This window comes from Schistocerca cancellata, chromosome 1 (assembly GCF_023864275.1).
Source record: "Schistocerca cancellata isolate TAMUIC-IGC-003103 chromosome 1, iqSchCanc2.1, whole genome shotgun sequence".
Classification (NCBI taxonomy): Eukaryota; Metazoa; Arthropoda; class Insecta; order Orthoptera; family Acrididae; genus Schistocerca; species Schistocerca cancellata.
The window spans coordinates 174,870,555-174,894,132 of NC_064626.1; the positions used below are offsets into that span (position 1 = coordinate 174,870,555).

At 42.4% G+C, this 23,578-nt stretch overlaps 1 protein-coding gene across 1 annotated transcript in view; it reads right to left on the bottom strand.

Annotated features, from left to right (window-relative positions):
* Positions 1-16,315, bottom strand: part of LOC126161368 (ankyrin repeat domain-containing protein 65-like) — a 62,761-nt gene extending 46,446 nt beyond the window's left edge. The window contains exons 1-2 of the mRNA XM_049917175.1: positions 16,203-16,315; positions 15,209-16,019 (exon numbers count right to left, since the gene is read on the bottom strand). Coding sequence (XP_049773132.1) covers positions 15,209-16,019; positions 16,203-16,315 — 924 coding nt within the window. The remainder of the gene's footprint in view (positions 1-15,208; positions 16,020-16,202) is intronic.
* Between the last annotated feature and the right edge of the window lie 7,263 nt (positions 16,316-23,578).

Consider the following 23,578-nt stretch of genomic DNA (forward strand, 5'->3'; position numbering starts at 1 on the left):
AGAGCTACCCATTATTCTTCTACTGTATTGCTTTCCCCCATTCTTGTCAATTGTTATCTTATGCTCTCCCTGAAACTCTGTACAACCTCGGGTTTAGTCAGTTTATCCAGGTCCCATCTCCTTAAATTCCCACCTTTTTGCAGTTTACCTTACATGAGCTAAAAGCTTTCTCATAGAGATATACATGCAACTGGCGAGGAAGGAATCAGAGCCATCAGTCGCTGCATGGCGAGACTGGCGAGCGTGTACTGCAAAATACGACTTTTTAAAATTTTGATATGTATTTGGCTCCCCATCTAGAGCCTAAAGGAGGTCATGTGTTTCACTTACAATTGGAAGGAGACCTGGTACATAATTCACGAGTACTGAAGAATACAATAAAGGAACCACAAACTAAATACCTAACCCTAATATAATCTCACCCCTCAAGAGATAACGCTGATCATCTCCTATGAAGTCCACTACACTCTCAGATAAAATGACTGACAGTCATTACTCAGCGGTAATCCGGCAGTTGCAGGAAATTACTTGGTCACGTGATTAGTTGCAGTCACGATCCAGTTCAAAGCAGCAAACACAGTTACATCAAAGAACAAGCGTGAAAGGTGATCACAAAAAGCGATCACAGAAAATACATTCGTGGGAAGCCGCAAGAACTTGCTGCTGATATCATTAACTTAACTGACAATAAGAACGAGACAGTGCTGGTAGAGAAGGCGACGTAAGGTGCAAACAAACGTTGGCACTCACAAGTTAAGTCAATGTGTGCAAATTACAGAAGGATGGGTGCGATGCCGAGAGGAGTGCGATTCACATATCTGCCCCAAAGCAGAATAAGTAAAACGAACACGATAAACATTTCATTAATGGCATAGATATATGTATTATTAGACAGCAATTTCTGCGACATTATGAACAGTAAAAAACAGTAAAACGAAAACTGTCTTTTCAAAATCATCACAGCTTTTTTTGCACACGAAGGCAACCGAACTCTGAGAAAACTGTTTTGTCTATGAGATTGAACTTAAACAGGTGCCTGAATGAACGAGGCATTACATGTGGACGACAGAACATACTTGCAAAAAGGGTATACCGATAGTACACTGCACTACGAATAAATGTTGCAAACTGACAGTGTCTGATGAGCACTGACAAACTACAGTGCCAGGCAACATATCATTGTTGTGAAGTCAAGAGTTTCGCTTTGTGGCCAGTTCTCCTATACGATCGTAACAGGAAAAGTTTAGACTATGGTGGAAGAAGAAAAAAAATGTACAGAGACATGGAACATGGAACGCCGAACTTTTGTCACTTATTAAAGAACACCAACCTTCTTTTTATTCCGCTGACAAAATTTTGCAAGAAAATGGTTCCCTGCTCACTGTTGCCCATCTCTAAATCCTGTACAACTGGTAATTAATTGAAACCCTCAGCTGCCGACAGGTGTTGTTGATATACCTCGATGGGGACAGCTGAAAATGTGTGCCCCGACCGGGATTCGAATCCGGGATCGCCTGCTTACATGGCAGACGCTCTATCCATCTGAGCCACCGAGGACACAGATGAATGGCGCGACTGTAGGGGCTTATCCCTTGCACGCTTACCGTGAGACCCACATTCCCAACTGTCCACAATCTACATACGTAATGTACCTAATAGATATTTGCCCATCCACTCATTACTCATCTGTGTCCTCGGTGGCTCAGAAGGATAGAGCGTCTGCCATGTAAGCAGGAGATTCCGGCTTCCAGTTCCGGTCAGGGCACACATTTTCAGCTGTCCCCATCGAGGTGTATCAACAAAACCTGTCGACAGCTGAGGGTTTCAATTAATTATCATTTATTCTAGAGAAGCTGCGTGGTCATCAATGGTATCTGTTCTTTCGAGAACTGTTACTATCTTCATATATACTATAAAACTGGCATGGAATCTTGCAAAGAACAAGATCTGTGGCAATACATCAAGCGTCTTGCTCACTAACACGAAAAAATAATAGCTGATGTTTTTGCTACTAATAAATAAATATTATGTATCACCTTGCCGGATATAGGTCTTTCGACGAAACTGAAAACACGAGAAAGCCATAACCCGAGTGCAAACTCGCCGTGCTGTCCAGCACAATTATATGCATTATAGGTGCACACAGGGGACGCTGATTCACCCGCCATTCGGTGCAACAGTTCTGAAGCACCAGCAGTGTTTTGCACGCACACTGCCTGCTTTGCATTTTTTTCAAACGACTTAATAGAAACTATTCGGTAAAAAAGTTTGATTCTTTCGTTGCTTATAGCTTTATACGTTGGCTTCATGGTAAACGACTTATCTTTTTGTTAGTCGTACTTATTTTGAAATTTAGGACTTACATATCGGCCGGCCGTGGTGGACGAGTGGTTCTAGGCGCTTCAGTCTGGAACCACGCGACCGCTACGGTCGCAGGTTCGAATCCTGTCTCGGGCAAGGATGTGTGTGATGTCCTTAGGTTAGTTAGGTTTAAGTAGTTCTAAGTTCTAGGGGACTGATGACCTTAGAATGGCTCTGAGCACTATGGGACTAAACATGTGAGATCATCAGTCCCCTAGAACTTAGAACTACTTAAACCTAACTAACCTAAGGACATCACACAAATCCATGCCCGAGGCAGGATTCGAACCTGCGACCGCAGCGGTCGCGCGGTTCCAGACTGAAGTGCCTAGAACCGCTTGGCCGGCTGACCTTAGAAGTTAAGTCCCATAGTGCTCAGAGCCACTGAACTTACATATCTCACTGCCCAAGATTTGAATAGTTTGCTATGAAAAACGTGTGTCGCTGGAATTTGTGTTTGGTTCATGTTAGGTCATACATTGCTGTGTATCAAATTTAGATCACCTATTTAATTTTTATTTAAATTTGGGGGGAGGTTTATATCTGTCTTCAATCTTGAGAAAATGGATTTTAAATGTTGCATTCAGTTCTGCCCGGCGAGCAACGATATGGCTAAAGCCACTCATCCATCCATCACATTTCATAAACAGTTCCAAAGTATATCGCAAATGGTAGCACGTGAAAAGAAGTGTATTTTGGCATGTGGTTACCGGGTGAAAGTTTCATGTATATCGCGACAGAAGTAACTACAGGTATTTTCAATGGAATGATGTTTTTTTAAGGATTAATGGGAGCTAGTGAAAGGAGAAATTGTATGTACAACAACGTAAGTGAAGAGATTACTCATTCATTTTTATACTGACAATGAGTTATTGTTTGTTTAATAATACGGTACACTGTCGCAGTTACGATTACATTAGCATGTTACTGAAGTTAAAGTGTAATCACTGTTATTTTTGGTAAAAGAAGCCACATTTTACGTAGAAACAGGAGAATATAACTCAGAGCTCACTACTGATGACGCTGCTCTGAAAGAAGAAAAATTTACAAGTCAGACTAAATACACCACCATTGCTGTTGCATCTGCTGTTGCATCTGTGGTATCCTGTAACCTAGATGTTTCTAATAGAGAACATCACGAACGGAAACCTAACAAAGGATTTTCACCCTACACTTCAATAATTTGAGAAAGATGAATCAAATTAGGTACTGAATGCTTTGCATTTGTATGTGTGTGTGTGTGTGTGTGTGTGTGTGTGTGTGTGTGTGTGTGTGTGTGTCCTTGAGACGAGTTATCATAAGTCGTTCATAAAAAATATGCAGCATGTTTTCGTAATCTTTATATTCATAGAGATAGAGGTATCAAACTTTGTCCTTTTTTTTTTTTTTTCAAATAGGACTATGCTGCGTTTTAGCGCCTGAATAATAATTCTCATTTAGAAAGTCTATTTCATAAAGTCGAACATGGTGACTTGTAGAAGCCAGCTGACTACTTGTCCAGATGAAAATAGTTTGTTAATATCTCTCACAAACTACAAGATACTTGAAACGAAATAGTTTAGTCCTTCGCTCTGCACATAAGAAGGGACAAAAAGTTAGTACTCTATTTGCTTATTTTTTTCATATTTCACACATCTCTGAGGTGTAGAAATAAAATCCTTTACTAAGCTTATTTTTTTCCTGACCTGCTAATCTTTTTTTTTTCCTTCAGAGAGGTGTCATTAGTGGCGAGTTCTGAGTAAGAAATTTCTCTTGTTGACCACGATAAATTCTGCTTCTTTTATCGAAACACAGCGGAGTTTACATAATTTCACCAGCATGCTAACGATGTTGTAATTGCGGCAGAATCCTAAATCGTAGTCCATTATAATAAACAACCAAGGATAGCTTATGGAATAGCTCGTTGTCAGTATAAAAATAAATGTTTAATCTCTTCACTTATGTTGTTGCACACCCATACAGTTTCTCCTTGCGATTTTGTGTGCTAGCATTTGACAAAATCCTGTTTCGATATCCTGAATCGTTCATGAAATATGTTGGATGGATTGCTATAGCCATACTGTCACGGACACAGGTGGATGTAAGTGTAGTATGTAAAATCCACTTCCTTAAGGTTGGATACAAATGCAAATCTCCTCCCAAGTCTAAAGGCAAATTTAATATGTTACCTACATTTCATATGCAGCAACGCATGACCTAACATGCACCAAACACAAATTCATAGCGACCCCGATTTTTCATTCAAACTATCCGTGATTATCGTGGTTAACGAAAAGATAGGCAGATCATTGTGAAGCTGTAAGTAGTGAAAGAATCAGCTTTGTAGCGAATAATTTCTGTAAAATACTTTGAGAAAGACAGCAGAGTACCTGATGTGAGCTCGTGCACCTCTGTTCTACCCGATCAGCGCGTCTTCCAACAGCGGCACCGATGCTGGTAAACAATGTCTCGTACATTCTAGCCCGGCGCATCTACACTGCCGTCAGTGCCGCCACCCTGCTCCCACTGCATGCTACCTCATTAGATAACACAAGGAAATTCTTCGTGCAGGATCAAGCCACCTCGCGCTGGCATCCGCTGTGCAGGTAACATGCTTTTTCTCCGCATACTGTATCACCACTTCAGAAACTTGCAGGTAAATTTCTTTGTTTTTATATTCAAATAACATAGTTGGAACACGTGAGGCAATACTGACCTTACGACTTATCTTAGAAGAAAGATTAAGAAAAGGCAAACCTACGTTTCTAGCATTTGTAGACTTAGAGAAAGCTTTTGACAATGTTAACTGGAATACTCTCTTTCAAATTCTGAACGTGGCAGGGGTAAAATACAGGGAGCGAAAGGCTATTTACAGTTTGTACAGAAACCAGATGGCAGTTATAAGAGTCGAGGGGCATGAAAGGGAAGCAGTGGTTGGGAAAGGAGTAAGACAGGGTTGTAGCCTCTCCCCGATGTTATTCAATCTGTATATTGAGCAAGCAGTAAAGGAAACAAAAGAAAAATTCGGAGTAGGTATTAAAATTCATGGAGAAGAAGTAAAAACTTTGAGGTTTGCCGATGACATTGTAATTCTGTCAGAGACAGCAAAGAACTTGGAAGAGCAGTTGAACGGAATGGACAGTGTCTTGAAAGGAGGATATAAGATGAACATCAACAAAAGCAAAACGAGGATAATGGAATGTAGTCAAATTAAGTCGGGTGATGCTGAGGGAATTAGATTAGGAAATGAGACACTTAAAGTAGTAAAGGAGTTTTGCTATTTAGGGAGTAAAATAACCGATGATGGTCGAAGTAGAGAGGATATAAAATGTAGACTGGCAATGGCAAGGAAAGCGTTTCTCAAGAAGAGGAATTTGTTAACATCGAGTATAGATTTAAGTGTCAGGAAGTCGTTTCTAAAAGTATTTGTATGGAGTGTAGCCATGTATGGAAGTGAAACATGGACGATAACTAGTTTGGACAAGAAGAGAATAGAAGCTTTCGAAATGTGGTGCTACAGAAGAATGCTGAAGATAAGGTGGGTAGATCACGTAACTAATGAGGAGGTATTGAACAGGATTGGGGAGAAGAGAAGTTTGTGGCACAACTTGACCAGAAGAAGGGATCGGTTGGTAGGACATGTTTTGAGGCATCAAGGGATCACAAATTTAGCATTGGAGGGCAGTGTGGAGGGTAAAAATCGTAGAGGGAGACCAAGAGATGAATACACTAAGCAGATTCAGAATGATGTAGGTTGCAGTAGATACTGGGAGATGAAGAAGCTTGCACAGGATAGAGTAGCATGGAGAGCTGCATCAAACCAGTCTCAGGACTGAAGACCACAACAACAACAGTTGGTCTTTCAAGGCTGAGTGGATATCCTAGCAGACCATCCCACCAGAAAGACTCAAACAGGAGACCTCGGTATTACTAGCCACAAACGCCGATAAAAGAAGCATCTAGGCAATTTGGTTTTTGCTGTTGTGATTTTAGCTTTCACTGTTGTGACAGAATACTTGAAAGGGAGTGTATCACGCCAGAAGGGTGTGTGATGACTACTGGAGGACAGATACGTTAAGCGGCGAGGAGACTCAAAATGTAATAAAATCAGTGCCATATATTCGAACAGAGAGTCGGCACAACAATCTGCGACTATAACAGCACTTGACAAATCAAGAGACACTACTGTGGAAAACAGCGACTTCACTGAGGATTGTAATTTTACGAATACTACAGTAAAGCATCATGAGAAGTTAAGATGAGAAATATTGCACTTTCTGGTTCTATTCTTGTTCCAAGTGGTTATTTCATTCAGTGGCTTGTTATATAATAGTGCTCCACTTGCACGGTTGTTGGAGCTACAGCACTGCCAGATTTTTTTCCTGCTACGTTTGGACTACTCAGCCCCTTCGTCTAGTAAGTTTGGTGCAAGCTGTAATGCTCCATTCAGTCCATTTAGCCAGAACCAATGAGTCACACCAAACAAATCTTGGCTTTGCAACTGAGGCCATGGTCTCTGTTGCTTATGAAACACATTGTGGAGGTGGTGCCTTGTGGATATCTTTTGTCTTCGTTCTTTATGTAAATGGCAGCTGTGTTATACAAGGGTTGGAACTTAAATAGTGGCAACACTGTTATGGAGACACTATGCAATGGAATCTATTATTGTCGCTGACAGCACACGTTGTTGACATACCTACCGTACCTCCGAGCAAATGGACTCGCCCGTCCCACGTCACCGGCGTGCGCACAATCGAGGGAAACAGTCACTTGTGAGCGAGCGGTCTAATGTATCGGTGTCACTATGTTTTCGAAATAGGAACAACGGAATTGGATCATGATTGAATGTGCCAGAGTTCGTACAGCACGACAGTGTCATCAAGGTCTTCAAGAGGCGTGCGGGGAATCAGCATTGCCGTACAGAACAATGACACTTTGCGTAAAAGTCTTCAACGAAGGTCGGGAAACTGGCAGAAATGCATCGGCCAGGTTGTCCTAGTGTCTCTGCAAAAGTGCACGCTGTTGCCGCGTTACTGGACAGTGATCGACGCCGTACGATTCGTGAGCTCGCCCACGAAACCGAATCAGCGTATACGACTGTGCTTAGCATCCTGAAGGAACGCCTGGGTATGCGAAAAACTGCATTACGATGGGTTCCACATGACTTGACGGAAATGCAGAAATGGATGCGTTACGACGCTGTTCAGACGCACTTGGAGTACTATGAGCGCGAAGGAGAGGCTTTCTTACGCCGTTTCCTGACACTGAGTGAGACATGGGCCACATCGTACGAGCCAAAACTGAAACGCCAGTCCAACGAATGGCGTCATTATGGGTCGCCGCGAAAGTCGAAAGTGCGTCAGATCCCCAGTATGATGAAAGTTATGGTGATTCTCGTGTACGAATGTGTTGGTGTTATCCTAATGGATTACGTTCATCCACGGCAGACCATCAATGCACAGTATTTCTGTTCGTTTTTGGAGCATCACCTGCGACTAGCTTTACGAAAGAAGCGGCGACACTTTTTGCGCAACCCACCCATCATTTTGCACGACAATGCGCGGACGCATGCAGCGCAAGCTGTGTCTGCTCTGTTCGGTCGATGTTACTGGGAAGTACTGTACCATCCACCATACTCCCCGGACTTAAGTCCTTGTGACTATGATTTGATTCCGAAGATGAAGGAACCACTTCGTGGCATTCGCTTCAGAACTGTTCCAGAGATTCGACAGGCATAAAACCGCTCCATTCGCACCATCAACAGAACAGGGTCTGCTAACTGTATACTACGCCTTCCACATCGCTGGCAACGGGTTCTACCCAACGCTGGTGACTACTTTGAAGGACAGTAACAGGTGCAAACATGTAACTCTTTTGTATCGGTTGTGAATAAATAGTTGCCACTATTTAAGTTCCAATCCTCGTAATTATTGAACTATTATACATGAAACTGGAAACAGAAAATTATAAAAGAAAACAATTTTGATGTACGAAGAATGTTAAAAGAAGATGCGACAGATTTAGTAGTAGATGTCCCTTCACCTGCACTGTTCAGGTAGGAGGTCTCAGAATGTGTCCTCGAGCCAGATGTCCCTGCGCAGTGCCTCCCTAGGTTACTTAAAAAAGGTGTTTAAATATTCGAGTCTGCTTCATTCTAGGTTAGTGTTTTACAGGTCTAGCATGGTGCCTGGTACAACAACCAACCAATCTAGGTTACACATTCCACGTGGAGTTTGCATGCAATGTGATGGAGGATTACAGTTCAAATGTATTGTGTATGCCATTTATCGTGTTTCTTCTTGTGTTTTGTCAGGTTTGTAGTCTTATTCTACCTTCCTCTATATGCTAAAAAGATCTGTAGCAGGTTTAATGTGGCGCCTAGTGCAATAACTGGCGATGATTACATAACATATGACTCTCTGGCTTGATCTGTGTTAACTGTTCTTATGTTTAGGTGTCTATATGTTCTTCTTCATGTGTTAATATCCTCTGTGTCGGTGCTCGAGAGTCTGTTGTACTGGAGTTCTCATCTGATTAACCTAGTCGTCTCTTTGTCGGCTATTACGATGCCTGTGAGACCTGATTTGTTTACAGACGGTGTGTTTTGTCTTGAAGATGACGTCTGTTACTTCATTTATTTGCTCGCATTTGTGTGAGTCCCTGAGTCTGTGTTTGTTTCTGTCATTATTCCTGTTACATTTCACTGAGTGTGCGAGTATCACTGACAGTATAACTTGATGTGTTTGGGGGCTCTCTATTCTTCCTCAGAAAGTGAGAAGTACTGTAAGTGTGCTGGATATGGGCCATGATCAGTCAGGAAACAAATGATGCTACAGCCACGATTGCATGATTCATCCATAACCATTTCCTGATGGTCGGGAACAAGGTGCAAACCCTACAGCCTTTATCATTTTGGTCTCACTTCAGGTGCCAGACATCCAACCACCAAGAGTTTAGTTGGCATTCGTGTTCGATGTCTTCCCCTGTTATTTTCCTGATCTTATCGTGTCTTCCTCTCTCAAGCCAGCAGAATGCAGTCCGATATCTGATCCTTTTGTCGATCAGGAAGAGAGCCAACACCACACAGAGTGCCTCTGTTGAGAGAGTGCAGAATGCTCACAACAGCCTCACTGCTGTCCTGCTAGTCACTAGAGCAAGCCTATGTGCCCATACTCTTGCTGCGAAGCTCACCACTAATTGGTATTTATGATGTGAATTTCAGTCGATGGGTGTTGTTGTAATGTTCCTTGCAGTTAGTTTATATGCTATCTTGTGTGCTGCGATTGTGAATTTGTTTGTGTTACACCATTGTTGTATAATTTGCAGGATACCACATGCTTTGCTTTGTAGTGCCGGCGTGTCTGCAGGAAACACTGCTAACAGGTCACTGCTTATGCCACGACCTCATCAGTGTGCCAGTACTCGTCTATTAGATGTAAGAGTGGTTCGATTGCGATATCCCAAAAGATAGGTCCATAAATGAATCCTTGGGGGCATCCTATGTAATCTTTTTGACTACTTTCTAATTTCCTGCCTATCACTCTGCGACTCAGTTTATCCAATAACTGGGGGAGCTATTGTACTGGATGCGGGTACCTGAAGGTCACGGAGTAGAGCAAACAATGCAAGGGACCAAAGACTGCTGAAGGTGCCTGCAATGGCCATTAAGATAGCGATAGCAGACTTACATTCAGTGTTCCCTATGGTGTGAAAGACTGAATTTACTGTATCGTCTACTGGTTTGTCTACTTTGAACCCATAGTGATTAAAGGCTAAGGTCATAGAGCTCTGTAGGTTCCCATAGACAGTTACATAAGAGCTGTTCCAGTTAGCTAGGGAGTTGATGAAGCATACAGGTCTGATGGGTCTTTGCTGATTTTTTGATGATGATAGTGTTGGCTGTTTTCGATGATGCAGGCACCCTACCCTGCAGCAGAGTGTCATTTAATAGGTCTATCAGGTAAGACGTTATCAGTGGTGCTGTCTTTTGTAAGGTTTCCACTGGAACATACGCTTTTGATACCTCCCCTCCCCGCTCCTCGGGTGTAAAAACAATCGTGCTCCCACCCTGGCCAGGTAAGCAGTTCGCTTTGCCGAGTAAAACACATAAGAAGGGGCGATGTCGGCAGTCTTGCATGCTCAATATAGCTATGTAAGCAACAGGTACGCAATTCGACACTGTTTCCTTCGTCCGTTTTCGGTTTATCTGTAAGACTGAGTTCGTGTTGTGGGATTGTAATACTCTTATCACTTTGCTGCTCACTTTCGCTATTAGCTGCAGATATTCTTTGCGAATGGTGTCTAAAAAAAAAAGGTCAGGTCAAGGAAACGAAGCAAATGACGAAAACGAATCACATCAGTTACGTTAGTGGCCGTAAGTGTCGTACATGGAGCGATATGACAACGGTGAACAAAACAAGAAGGCGGAGCCACGCTCGTCCTCAGGGTGGTTGTTGCTCTGATAGTGGGTCTGTAAATAACTAGCTGTTAATCACTTACCTATTCTCATCTGAGTTGGCCTGTATGTACTCATTTCCTTTCTACCTGACGCAAAGCATCTTCTATATGATCTGCTTTTTATTGTGAATAAAGATTGTGATATGGTCTGTGATCAATCAAGAAACGTAACACTTCATGGCCGTTGTATGTGCTTCATTTTGCGCCGTACAGCGACACTCGAAAAGGCCACGTAGAACACACTTCTGCCCATCATAATATTGTCCAAGTCAGACTGTAACTCTCTTTCACCTTTTTTCAGCCAACTTAGCAATGAGCCTGTGATCAGACGCAAACTATCTGTATCCTCTCTTGGTACTCTGGTCACACCTGCTTATCTGTGAATCCAAAGGGTATAGGCCAACGACTACCAAGAGCAGTTCCACCAGACTTGTGTTGCACGCCACTCAATCCACAAAAGGGCCCTCTTCTGAATTCTTCGTAACGTGCTCGCTGTTCATATGCACTGTCAGTTCTCAGTGAGCAGTTGACAAGCACGAGATGCATGTAGCGAGTTCGTGTGCCATACGATATGCTACGAAAGTAGTTGAAAATGGGGCGTACGTGAATTTCAGAATTTTTACACTGGTTTTGAAGGAGGTAAGAGACTTACTTTATAAAAGTTAAATGTTGACAAAATTGCAAACAACTGAAGCTTATACACATCAAAAACACTGTGATACTCGGCTTTGGAAAGATCTAGGTATTTCGTTATTCAACGAAAAAGAAGTATTTAAGTGAGTTCAAAGTTCTCAAGATATTACCTGATAAGAAATTTTGGAAACATAGAACTTGCGTATTTTGCCAGAAGGTAGCTGTCACCAAGTGCTGGGGCAAAACTTGATATTTTCACTGATTTTTTAAAATTCTTATATGACGTGATAAGTTGAAGTCGTTTGAGAGGCGGGAGTAAAATTAACATAAGCATGGACCTAATTAAAATTAAGAATAGACGTTTGACATTGTAAGAGACGTTATACAGATGTATACTGTATGTGGATTTAAGATTTTTTTACGAATTTTTGCGAGAACTAGCGAGCTGAAAGAGATTTTCTGTGGCCACAGAGAGAAGCGTCGTGGCAGCTGCCTGCAGACAGTAGAGCTCACGCCTTAGGCTAACTCAAAATGACGTGGCCCCTGCGCAGAAACACTTTATCGTCCCTTGTGCCGGACGAGTGCATCCCGCTGTTCTGAAGGGGCGACCGCCTCAGTTGATTGTCAGTAGGCTACTTGCGTACCGTTAAAGTTTTTTTATTGTGATCTGTTTACTACCTAGCAAGGCACCACAGACTTCGTCCGATTTAGGTTCGGCAAGTGCGATTAGACGCACTGCCACAAAATTTTTGTCATAACAGGCAAATGAAGAAGCAACAAACTCATTAAAAAGATTGCTCAGGGGATACAGGAGTATCTATTCCAGTTGCACAATAAAGAGAGTAAAGAAGGAGGGAGAAAACAGGCACAAGTACTTTTCAAGGCTTCACTATTTCAGGAAAGATCTAGAAGAAAATATTATATTTAGGTAATACTAAAGTACAGGTCATCAGGAACATGCTTTTCTTGTCACACATATTCTTTATTTTACAATGTCAGTATCATAGTAAGCAATGTTCCACGCTAAACTACTTTTTTTTCTTTCTTTGTTTTAGGAGATTTTTTGCTGCCAACCGTCAGTTGGGCTTGTTTTGATATGATTGATCCATTTTTGTGTGACTATTTATTTTTCAGTAGTTTAGTGAGAGAACATTGGCTTTGCACGCTACAGGGTGGGCGAGTATTAACTTCTTTCTGAAAATTGTTTATAACTTTTCTAATACTTTACTAATTTTCAAGAAACAAAAAACATTTTGTTCCTTATAGTCGTGGAGTGTATTGTATTATATTTCATTTGTTTTATGCCATTGCAGATATCAATGGAGAATAACGGCTCAAAATGTAGCCTTGCATCTGAGGGCTCAGCTGGCATTCTGGCATGAAGTACAGCGATCTATGATAGAAGTACAGAGATGGAGGCGAAGTGGGAAAGGACCTTGTGCCTCGGTAGATTCAGAGACTGTAAGGAACTGCCACTCAAAGGTAACGGAGACAGGTTCTGTATCAGACATCAGATGTTAGGAGAAGTGGGAACCCTCAACATCAAGGATGGACGAAAATGTGCAGGTCGTTCAGAAAATTTTCTTTCGAAGTTCTTAGAAATCACAAAGACAGGTATCTCATGATGGTGGTTTTAACTGACACACAATGCGAACTGTTCTGAAGAATGAATTGAATTTTCGTCCATGGAAACCACATTACTGTTAGGAATTATTGCTGGAAGACTGTGATGGAATATGGAAAGATGATGTTTGCTTGGTTTGAGGGCTGGTGTGATAGTTATATCGTGTGATGAGATGAAGCCGTGTTAACCGTCACAGATGTTATTATTGAGCAACAGAGGATGCACGGATGGTTGCTGAACAAAGCCAACATCGACCAAAGGTCACAGAATGGTGAAGGCATGACATCCAAAAAAGTTGTGGGCCCATATCTCACTTGGGACACAATGAATGCAGAATAGTACCTTGCTATGCTTGGAAATTGTGTTCACGATATTGTATCCACATGGAATAATTAGGATGACATAATCTTTATCATTTCGCATATCCTGTCCTCGGCTGGCTCGACACTCATTTTCTAGGAGGGTGGTTGGGATGCCACGACCCCCTCGAACGTGTAGCAAGGGGTCCTGACCTAATGCCCTGCAATTTGTTCCTCTGGGGGTGGGGCAAAAGAGGAAGTTCATCATACAAAACTAAAAACTCTTGATGAACTGGAGGACCAAATGCACCAAGTTCTTGGAAATATGCTGCTGGATTACCTACAGAAGTTGTAATATTAGTATCTGTTTCGATAGCTTAAATAAACTTACATTCGATAATCTAACCATGCAGGTTTATAAAACCTATCTGTGTAAAAATTTCTTAGATCGTCGCTGAGCAGCGACCACCTGATATTTCAAAGAATACCTTACGCGCCACGGCGCCTAATACGAATTGTTCATAAATTGTATCGATAGAGATATTTTGTGTTTCTTATTTTTTGACAGCTGAAGAATTGTAATGCTCTTCTGTTAACACAGTCGTGATATTTTTTAAAGACAGCGGACGCAATCACTAATTAGTTATTATAAAATATTGCTGTTGTTCAGTGCTATGTAAGAATTTATGTGTGCATCTAAGATGAAATATCGAAGATGTTAAAGGACTTTATTTAAGGAAACAGCCAGAAAGATACAAAATTGAAATTGTATGGAATGTATTGTTAGCAATACTGACTAAGGTAATTAAATAAGTTACTGTGCTCTGAAATGCAGTAGTGCCTGCTTATTACTTAAAGTATTTCTATGCTATCCATCTCCTATTAATAGCAACAGAAATAACGGTGTTTTTATAGTTTTCATACAGCTACCAGGGTTCGATTGCATGTCGCCAAAAGTCGTAGTTAAGACAGAAGGTGCATTGCTATTTACCTTGTTTGTGATTTAAATCCAACTTCTTTTAACGTGTAGTGTAGTATAGCAAAGAAAATTTCCAGCTCTGTCTGGTCCCTTAGGTTTCTCTGTTCGTAGTTGCTATGTCTCATATCCGGTCGTGATCGAACATGATCACGACACAAATAAATTAAGTGGCAATGCGAACTCTGTTCTTGATCTTGAGAACGCTACCCCTTCTGCAGACGATTTCAAGTGACATATAAAATATGACATACAGTACTTAAGTTTTTTTGAAAACTCTTTACTCTTCCCGCCAAGAAGTGGTGCAAAACTCACAACAGATTTCTGAATCTTCACAAGAGAATAATAATCTAATCAAAATATAATTAAAAAAAAAAAACCACCACGAAGTCTGCCGTAGACATCCAGATCCATTTACAGAATCTGGTATGTAATAGTGGTATTTATGCTGAATTTTAACGGTGCATAACAATTCTACCATTGTAAGGAACTACACGTTATTTTGTTACATGAAAATTGTTTCAGTATGGTATCTAAAAACTTATAAACAATTTGAATAGGGAGTTAATTCTCGGGCCACCCTGTATATTTGTCAACGTATTTGTGACACCAAGTTAACCAGTAAATACTGTCATTTGCAGGGTCACTGGCTGTGGCTACGTTACGTGAGATATGCATCTGAATGATGGCTGCAACTTTCAAATTGCCCTATGCTACGGTGATTATTCACAATGGCGGATCCGCTACTACCAGTGTACCCTCTGGCAACTGAGCTCGTATGAGTCAAGTTACTTTGTGTGCAATCTAACTGTTGCAACTTCGAGTCTCGAATCGTAGATACAAATTAATTTAAGTCAGTTTACGGAGAGTCATACGAACCGTGCGTTCGTCGACGACCGGGCTGTCGTCGTTCTCGTCCAGAAGCGCGGCCAGGTCGTGGCGGCCCTGGTCGAGCGCCACCCGTTGTGGGGAGAAGCCGGCTTTGTTGCAGACCGCCTTGTCGGCGCCGGCCGCGAGCAGGAGGGCGGCCGCCGCGATGCTGCCGCCCACGGCCGCGCAGTAGAGCGGCGTCTGCCCGTGGTCGTCGGGCCTGTTGACGTCCTGCGCGCCGTCGGCCAGCAGCAGTCGCACGGTGGCGGGTCGCGCGTGGAAGGCCGCGACGTGCAGCGGCGTTCGGCCGCCGGCGCAGAGGGCGCGCCGGTAGGCGCCCGCGGCCAGCAGCGCGCGCACCGCGTCCACGCAGCCGGCGCGCGCCGCGTAGTGCAGCGGCGTCTGGCCGGTGGCGTCGGGCGGGTCGCACGCGCTGCCGCGGCCGCGGCACGCCTCCAGCAGCGCGGCGAGCGCGGCCGCGTTGCCCGCGCCGGCCGCCCAGTGCAGCGGCAGCGCCAGCTCGCCGTCCGCGGCGGCCGGGTCGGCGCCGGCGCGCAGCAGCGCCTCCACGGTGGGCGCGCCGCAGCGGGCGGCGGCCGCGTGCAGCGCCGTCACGCCGTCCCGGTCCGCGGCGCGCACGTCTGCGCGGCCCTCCTCCAGCAGCAGCGCCACCGCCGCGTCCCGGCCGCGCGCCGCCGCCCACTGCAGCGCCGTGCTGCCCCACGCGTCGGGCCCGGCGGCCGCTGGTGCAGACAACGCGCGCACCGCCTCGCGGCAGCCGGCCTCGGCTGCCAGGCACAGCGCTCCGGCACCCGCGTGCCTGCCGTACAAATTGCGACGGTAGTCCGAAATGCGATATTTTGTTCACGTTACATCGATATTCAGAAATTAGTAGTGTCCCTCCGATAAAAGGTCAAAATGACGCGTTTTCCGTAACTCTATTTTCTACGTACTTCTAAAAGGCCTCGAATGCAAGTAATAATTTTGTCATACTTCCTCTTACATGCTGTCCGAGTGCTCTAGACGCTCGACACTGGTCGGACGTACTGTAGCTCTTTGTCTTAAGGTGCTCTGAGCAAGTCTCTTTATTTCTACATTATTCTTTATAACATTCATTTGAAACCTGATTGTAATGTAATCAGGCCATGGTCTTCCTCCACAAATTTGAAACTTCCTGGCAGATTAAAACTGTCTGCAGGACTGAGACTCGAGTTCCGGACCTTTGCTTTCTGCAGGCAAGTGCTCTACCATCTGAGCTACCCAAGCACGACTCACGCCCCGTCCTCACAGCTTTACTTCTGCCAGTACCTCATCTCCTACCTTCTTTCAGAAGTTCTGATTCTGCAAGGTCGCAGGAGAGCTTCTGTAAAGTTTGGAAGGTAGGAGACGAGGTACTGGCAGAAGTAAAGCTGTGAAGACGGGGCGTGAGTCGTGCTTGGGTAGCTCAGTTGGCAGAGCACTTGCCCGCAAAAGGCAAAGGTCCCGAGTTCGAGTCTCAGTCCGGCACACAGTTTTAATCTTCCAGGAAGTTTCATATCAGCACATGCAGAGTGAAAATCTCATTCTGGAAACATCCCCCAGGCTGTGGCTAAGCCATGTCTCCGCAATATCCTTTCTTTCAGAAGTGCTAGTTCTGCAACGTCCGCAGGAGAGCTTCTATAAAGTTTGAAAGGTAGGAGACGAGGTACTGGCAGAAGTTAAGGGGTGAGGACGGGGCGTGAGTCGTACTTGGATAGGTCAGATAGTGGAGCACTTGGCCGCAAAAGGCAAAGGTACCGAGTTCGAGTCTCGCTCTGGCACACAGTTTTAATCTCCCAGGAAGTTACATATCAGCGCACCCTCCATTGCAGAGTGAAAATGTCATTCTCCCCTGACTTTTCTTCATAAACAAATTAACTACTGTTTGATATATGAGGATCTGTCCTGAAAGTTTTTTTCTTTATTAGTCAAGTTCTAAGAAGAACTCTGTCCCTCTCTGTCGTACTGTCAGTGTTGGTGTGTGTGTGTGTGTGTGTGTGTGTGTGTGTGTGTGTGTGTGTTTAGAGCAATTAACCAGTCCTATAAATTTTATTGTTATCAACGTTAGTATTAACTAAGTGTTAATAAAAATTAAACAAATTTCTTCAAGGCACTTGTGGTTAAATCAAGAACCACAGACTTCTCATAGAACAAATGTCAACGGTCAGTTTACTCGAACCTAATAATGTCTCTGAAATAATAATCTACAATTCTGGCACATCGAAAATCAGTGTTTTATATCCGGTTAATCATATCACGATGACTTCTGTAGAGAGATCCACTTCAATTGTACTAATACGTATTGAAACTACGACTGGTTTCAGGATTTCAAAATCCCATCTTCAAGTGTATGAAAGTATCATATCTGATAGCACATAACGTGTGGTCGAGCCACTGAGCGCAAGAGCTCCAATCACTGCATGCTGGCTGAAAAGCTGCACAGTAGGAACATCAACCACTACTGGCAGTGGTGCAGCCGCCTTGCAACAGACAGTTTCTGTCAGTATGCAGTGACTGGAGCTTTTGTATTGACTGGCCCGACCGCATCTTATGTATTATAATAATCAATTATTTCACACACCTGAAGATGGGGTTTTAAAATCACAAAACCAGTCATGGTATAAATAAACTTTAGTGCAAATGAAGCAGATCTCTCTAAACTAATTACCATGCCTCTCAGTTGCAGATGTCCTGCATACCAAATCTGGTGTAAATGTAGCATGATCATCAGTCAATTCATCAAAAGCCCAACATATCAAAAGCATAATGTATTGGAAACATAATATACTGAAAAAAAGATATATGAAGACTGGAAACGGAAAGCATTCCAAATGTGAAGTCGCAGATTTCTGTGGAGAATCACAAAGCAATGAAGTTTTTGCTGTATATAACTTATTTGTGTCCAAATAAAAATGAGAAGGTATTCTGATACCCCAGAACTATGCTGCCCACCTCTTCACTGCAAAAATGAGTGTAACTATAAAATAAAGAATTTGTGCAACACAAGGAAACTGGTTGTGTTGATATGCCAATAAGAAAGTTTATGTTTGAAGCGTCATTAACACTGAGGCACTCCATTTTATTCATTTTATTTCTGATAATAAAAGTACAAAAATACAGCAGTAACATTTTCACTTTTAGATATGTACCAAAAAAACTCTCTCTCTTACTTTTAAATCTTTTACAAGAGAATAAGAAACCCAAATAAAGTAAAAAATATGCTGACTTCTGTTTCTTACGTAACTCTGTTTTGGTGGCATTGTGTGTTGCAAAGTTTATAGTAAAGTCTGCTTGTGCTGTTGTGGAAGAAATGGCAACATCGTCAGCAGGTCTTTATGCACTTCAACTGATAAATATCGCCAGTCTTTCAAATGAAGCATGGCATACCATACATCAGTCACAGTATTTACGCTTTTGAATACATTGCTTTTTCTATTCTCATATTTCAGAGTAAGACTTTTTAATATGTGTTTGAAATGAATGAGTACACGACATTTTTATGATACTGCATTTGGAGATCTTGCACTGACAGCAATGTTTCAGCAGCATTTTTAAAATAAAGAAGTCAGTTGTATGCATTGAAATTACATGGAATAGATTCTTAGCTTTAGCGGACTCAACAGTCTCGTATAAATCCTTTAGAATAAATGTCTTCTTCGTTTATCTAAAGATATTCACTCACAAAACTTTGTGTGTTACCTCTTCAAACCGTACTAGGCAAAATGGAGATCTTAAAGCACGGTACTTTGAACTCCTGAAAGAAGCACTGTTTGGCACAAATACCAAGCACCATCTAGTAATGAATGCTAGAAACATTTTCTCCATGATGAACAAGTCTAGGGACATTCAAAATAGTACCAAGAACACAACACGACTGAAAACGCGTGTTGTGTGAAAATAGCAGTAGAGCATTTTGCATTTCTACTCTTCATATAATAATCACAACATATTGCATCCTCAGTGTGCCATGCTGTCGCTGTACCACAGTATCAACATATGTATATGCTGACATTGAAATGAACTTCGTTTGATACTGAACGCTTCCACTGAGTACAGTAAATGTAATACAGGACACATCAAAAACACAAAACATTCATTACCAATTATTTCCTAACAATATTGCTTACATTCTAAGATCGCTCATTATAAATTACAATATATACAAATTTAATGTGATAAACACTCTTCAACATCGTAAAATTCCATTTTCACCAGACAGCCTTAGAGTTTCTTTGGAAGGTTAGTGTCACACACATTGTCATGCAGATTTTGCAGCAGGCTTTTTAGTAATTTCATATGAGAGTACTGAAGTCCTCTTTCAAGCATTGTCAGTCAATCAGGTATGTTCTGTGTATAATTTTTCCTAGCGTTTGTAATCCACACTCCACTATCTTTTGTGACATATATTACTGTTTTACCAGCTTTAACCCACAGCTACGCCGGCCGCTGGTGGCCGAGTGGTTCTAGGTGCTTCAGTCTGGAACCGCGTGACCGCTACGGTCGCAGTTTCGAATCTTGCCTCGGGCATGGATGTGTGTGATGTCCCTAGGTTAGTTAGGTTAAAGTAGTTCTACGTTCTATGGGACTGATGACCTCAGATGGTGAGTCCCATAGTGTCAGAGCCATTTGAACCAACCCACAGCTACGCTCACGTATTAGTGTTATGATGAGTGATGGTGATTAAGGGGAAGTTTACTATCATTTGGTTCAAAAAAATCGATTTTTTTAAACTGCATTTTTGGATCCATAAAAGTGTTTAGCATCGACCCCTGAAACGGTTTTTCCGAATGTTGTTGTGGTCTTCAGTCCTGAGACTGGTTTGATGCAGCTCTCCATGCTACTCTATCCTGTGTAAGCTTCTTCATCTCCCAGAACCTACTGCAACCTACATCCTTCTGAATCTGCTTAGTGTATTCATCTCTTGGTCTCCCTCTACGATTGTTACCCTCCACGCTGCCCTCCAATAATAAATTGGTGATCCCTTGATGCCTCAGAACATGTCCTACCAACCGATCCCTTCTTCTGGTCAAGTTGTGCCACAAACTTCTCTTCTCCCCAATCCTATTCAATACCTCCTCATTAGTTATGTGATCTACCCATCTAGTCTTCAGCATTCTTCTGTAGCACCACATTTCGAAAGATTCTATTCTCTTCTTGTCTAAACTATTAATCGTCCATGTTTCACTTCCATACATGGCTACACTCCATACAAATACTTTCAGAAACGACTTCCTGACACTTAAATCTATACTCGATGTTAGCAAATTTCTCTTCTTCAGAAATGCTTTCCTTGCCATTTCCAGTCTACATTTTATATCCTCTCTACTTCGACCATCATCAGTTATTTTGCTCCCCAAATAGCAAAACTCCTTTACTACTTTAAGTGTCTCATTTCCTAATCTAATTCCCTCAGCATCACCCGACTTAATTCGACTACATTCCATTATCCTCGTTTTGCTTTTTTTGATGTTCATCTTATACCCTCCTTTCAAGACACTGTCCATTCCGTTCAACTGCTCTTCCAAGTCCTTTGCTGTCTCTGACAAAATTACAATGTCATCGGCGAACCTCATAGTTTTTATTTCTTCTCCATGGATTTTAATACCTACTCCGAATTTTTCTTTTGTTTCCTTCACTGCTTGCTCAATATACAGATTGAATAACGTCGGGGAGAGGCTACAACCCTGTCTCACTCCCTTTCCAACCACTGCTTCCCTTTCATGTCCCTCGACTCTTATAAATGCCATCTGGTTTCTGTACAAATTGTAAACGGCTTTTCGCTCCCTGTAGTTTACCCCTGCCACCTTCAGAATTTGAAAGAGTATTCCAGTCAACATTGTCAAAAGCTTTCTCTAAGTCCACAAATGCTAGAAACGTAGGTTTGCCTTTCCTTAATCTAGCTTCTAAGATAAGTCGTAGGGTCAGTATTGCCTCATGTGTTCCGATATTTCTATGGAATCCAAACTGATCTTCCCCGAGGTCGGCTTCTACTAGTTTTTCCATTCGTCTGTAAAGAATTCGCCTTAGTATTTTGCAGCCATGACTTATTAAACTGATAGTTCGGTAATTTTCACATCTGTCAACACCTGCTTTCTTTGGGATTGGAATTATTATAGTCTTCTTGAAGTCTGAGGGTATTTCGCCTGTCTCATACATCTTGCTCACCGGATGGTAGAGTTTTGTCAGGACTGTCTCTCCCAAGGCTGTCAGTAGTTCTAATGGAATGTTGTCTACTCCCGGGGCTTTGTTTCTACTCAGGCCTTCAGTGCTCTGTCGAACTCTTCACGCAGTATCACATCTCCCATTTCATCTTCATCTACATCCTCTTCCATTTCCAAAATATTGTCCTCAAGTACATCGCCCTTGTATAGACCCTCTACATACTCCTTCCACCTTTCTACTTTCCCTTCTTTGCTTAGAACTGGGTTTCCATCTGAGCTCTTGATATTCATACAAGTGGTTCTCTTATCTCCAAAGGTCTCTAATTTTCCTGTAGGTAGTATCTATCTTACCCCTCGTGAGATAAGCCTCTATATCCTTACATTTGTCCTCTAGCCATCCCTGCTTAGCCATTTTGCACTTCCTGTCGATCTTGTTTTTGAGACGTTTGTATTCCTTTTTGCCTGCTTCATTTACTGAATTTTTACATTTTCTCCTTTCATCAATTAAATTCAGTATTTCTTCTGTTACCCAAGGATTTCTACTAGCCCTCGTCTTTTTTCCTACTTGATCCTCTGCTGCCTTCTCTTCTTCATCCCATTCTTCTTCTACTGTATTTCTTTCCTCCATTCTTGTCAGTTGTTGCTCTCCATGAAACTCTGTACAACCTCTGGTTCTTTCGGTTTATCCAGGTCCCATCTCCTTAAATTCCCACCTTTTTGCAGTTTCTTCAGTTTTAATCTACAGGTCATAACCAATAGATTGTGGTCAGAGTCCACATCTGCCCCTGGAAATGTCTTACGATTTAAAACCTGCTTCCTAAATCTCTGTCTTACCATTATATAATCTATCTGAAATCTGTCAGTATCTCCAGGCTTCTTCCATGTATACAGTCTTCTTTTGATTCTTGAACCAAATGTTAGCTATGATTAAGTTGTGCTCTACGCAAAATTCTACAAGGCGGCATCCTCTTTCGTTTCTTACTCCCAGTCCATATTCACCTACTACGTTTTCTTCTCTCCCTTTTCCTACTGACGAATTCCAGTCACCCATCACTATTAAATTTTCGTCTCCCTTCACTATATGACCGAAAACCGCTTGTCACCGGCCGTACGAGCGGCTCTGGAGCAGCGCAGGATGGCCTAGATCGAGCAGGACGCCCTCATGAGAAAGAGGAAGGACTAGTTTATGGACGCGGATAGCAGATTGAACGTAAGTTGCATGTATACTTCAAACGCGTTTTTTTCGAAATGACTTTTTTTTATCGCGCAGAATGGTAACTTCAAATCTACTGAACCATTTGGCATTATTCTTTGTTTCCGACGAAGCTAACTAAATTATCTAGGAGTTGTACCACTTATTCCGATCCATCAACTATAAATATTTTTACTTGGCCGACGAAGTCGAAAAATCGATGAAAAAAAACAATTTTTTTCCAAATGGCCGCCATTTTGTTTCCTATGGTCTGAATAACTTAACCCAGGAACAACTCCTAAAGAATCTTATACAGGGTGAGTCACCTAACATTACCGCTGGATATATTTCGTAAACCACATCAAATACTGACGAATCGATTCCACAGACCGAACGTGAGGAGAGGGGCTAGTGTAACTGGTTAATACAAACCATAAAAAAATGTACGGAAGTATGTTTTTTAACACAAACCTACGTTTTTTTTAAATGGGACCCCGTTAGTTTTGTTAGTACATCTGAACATATAAACAAATACGTAATCAGTGCCGTTTGTTGCATTGTAAAATGTTAATTACATCCGGAGATATTGTAACCTAAAGTTGACGCTTGAGTACCACTCCTCCGCTGTTCGATCGTGTGTATCGGAGAGCACCGAATTACGTAGGGATCCAAAGGGAACGGTGATGGACCTTAGGTACAGAAGAGACAGGAACAGCACATTACGTCCACATGCTAACACCTTTTTATTGGTCTTTTTCCCTGACGCACATGTACATTACCATGAGGGGTGAGGTACACGTTCGACGGGCGTTTCATAGGACGTGGAGGACGCATAAATTGGCCAGCCCATTCTCCTGATCTTACACCTCTGGACTTCTTTCTGTGGGGTACGTTAAAGAAGAATGTGTACCGTGATGTGCCTACAACCCCAGAGGATATGAAACAATGTATTGTGGCAGCCTACGGCGACATTACACCAGATGTACTGCGGCGTGTACGACATTCATT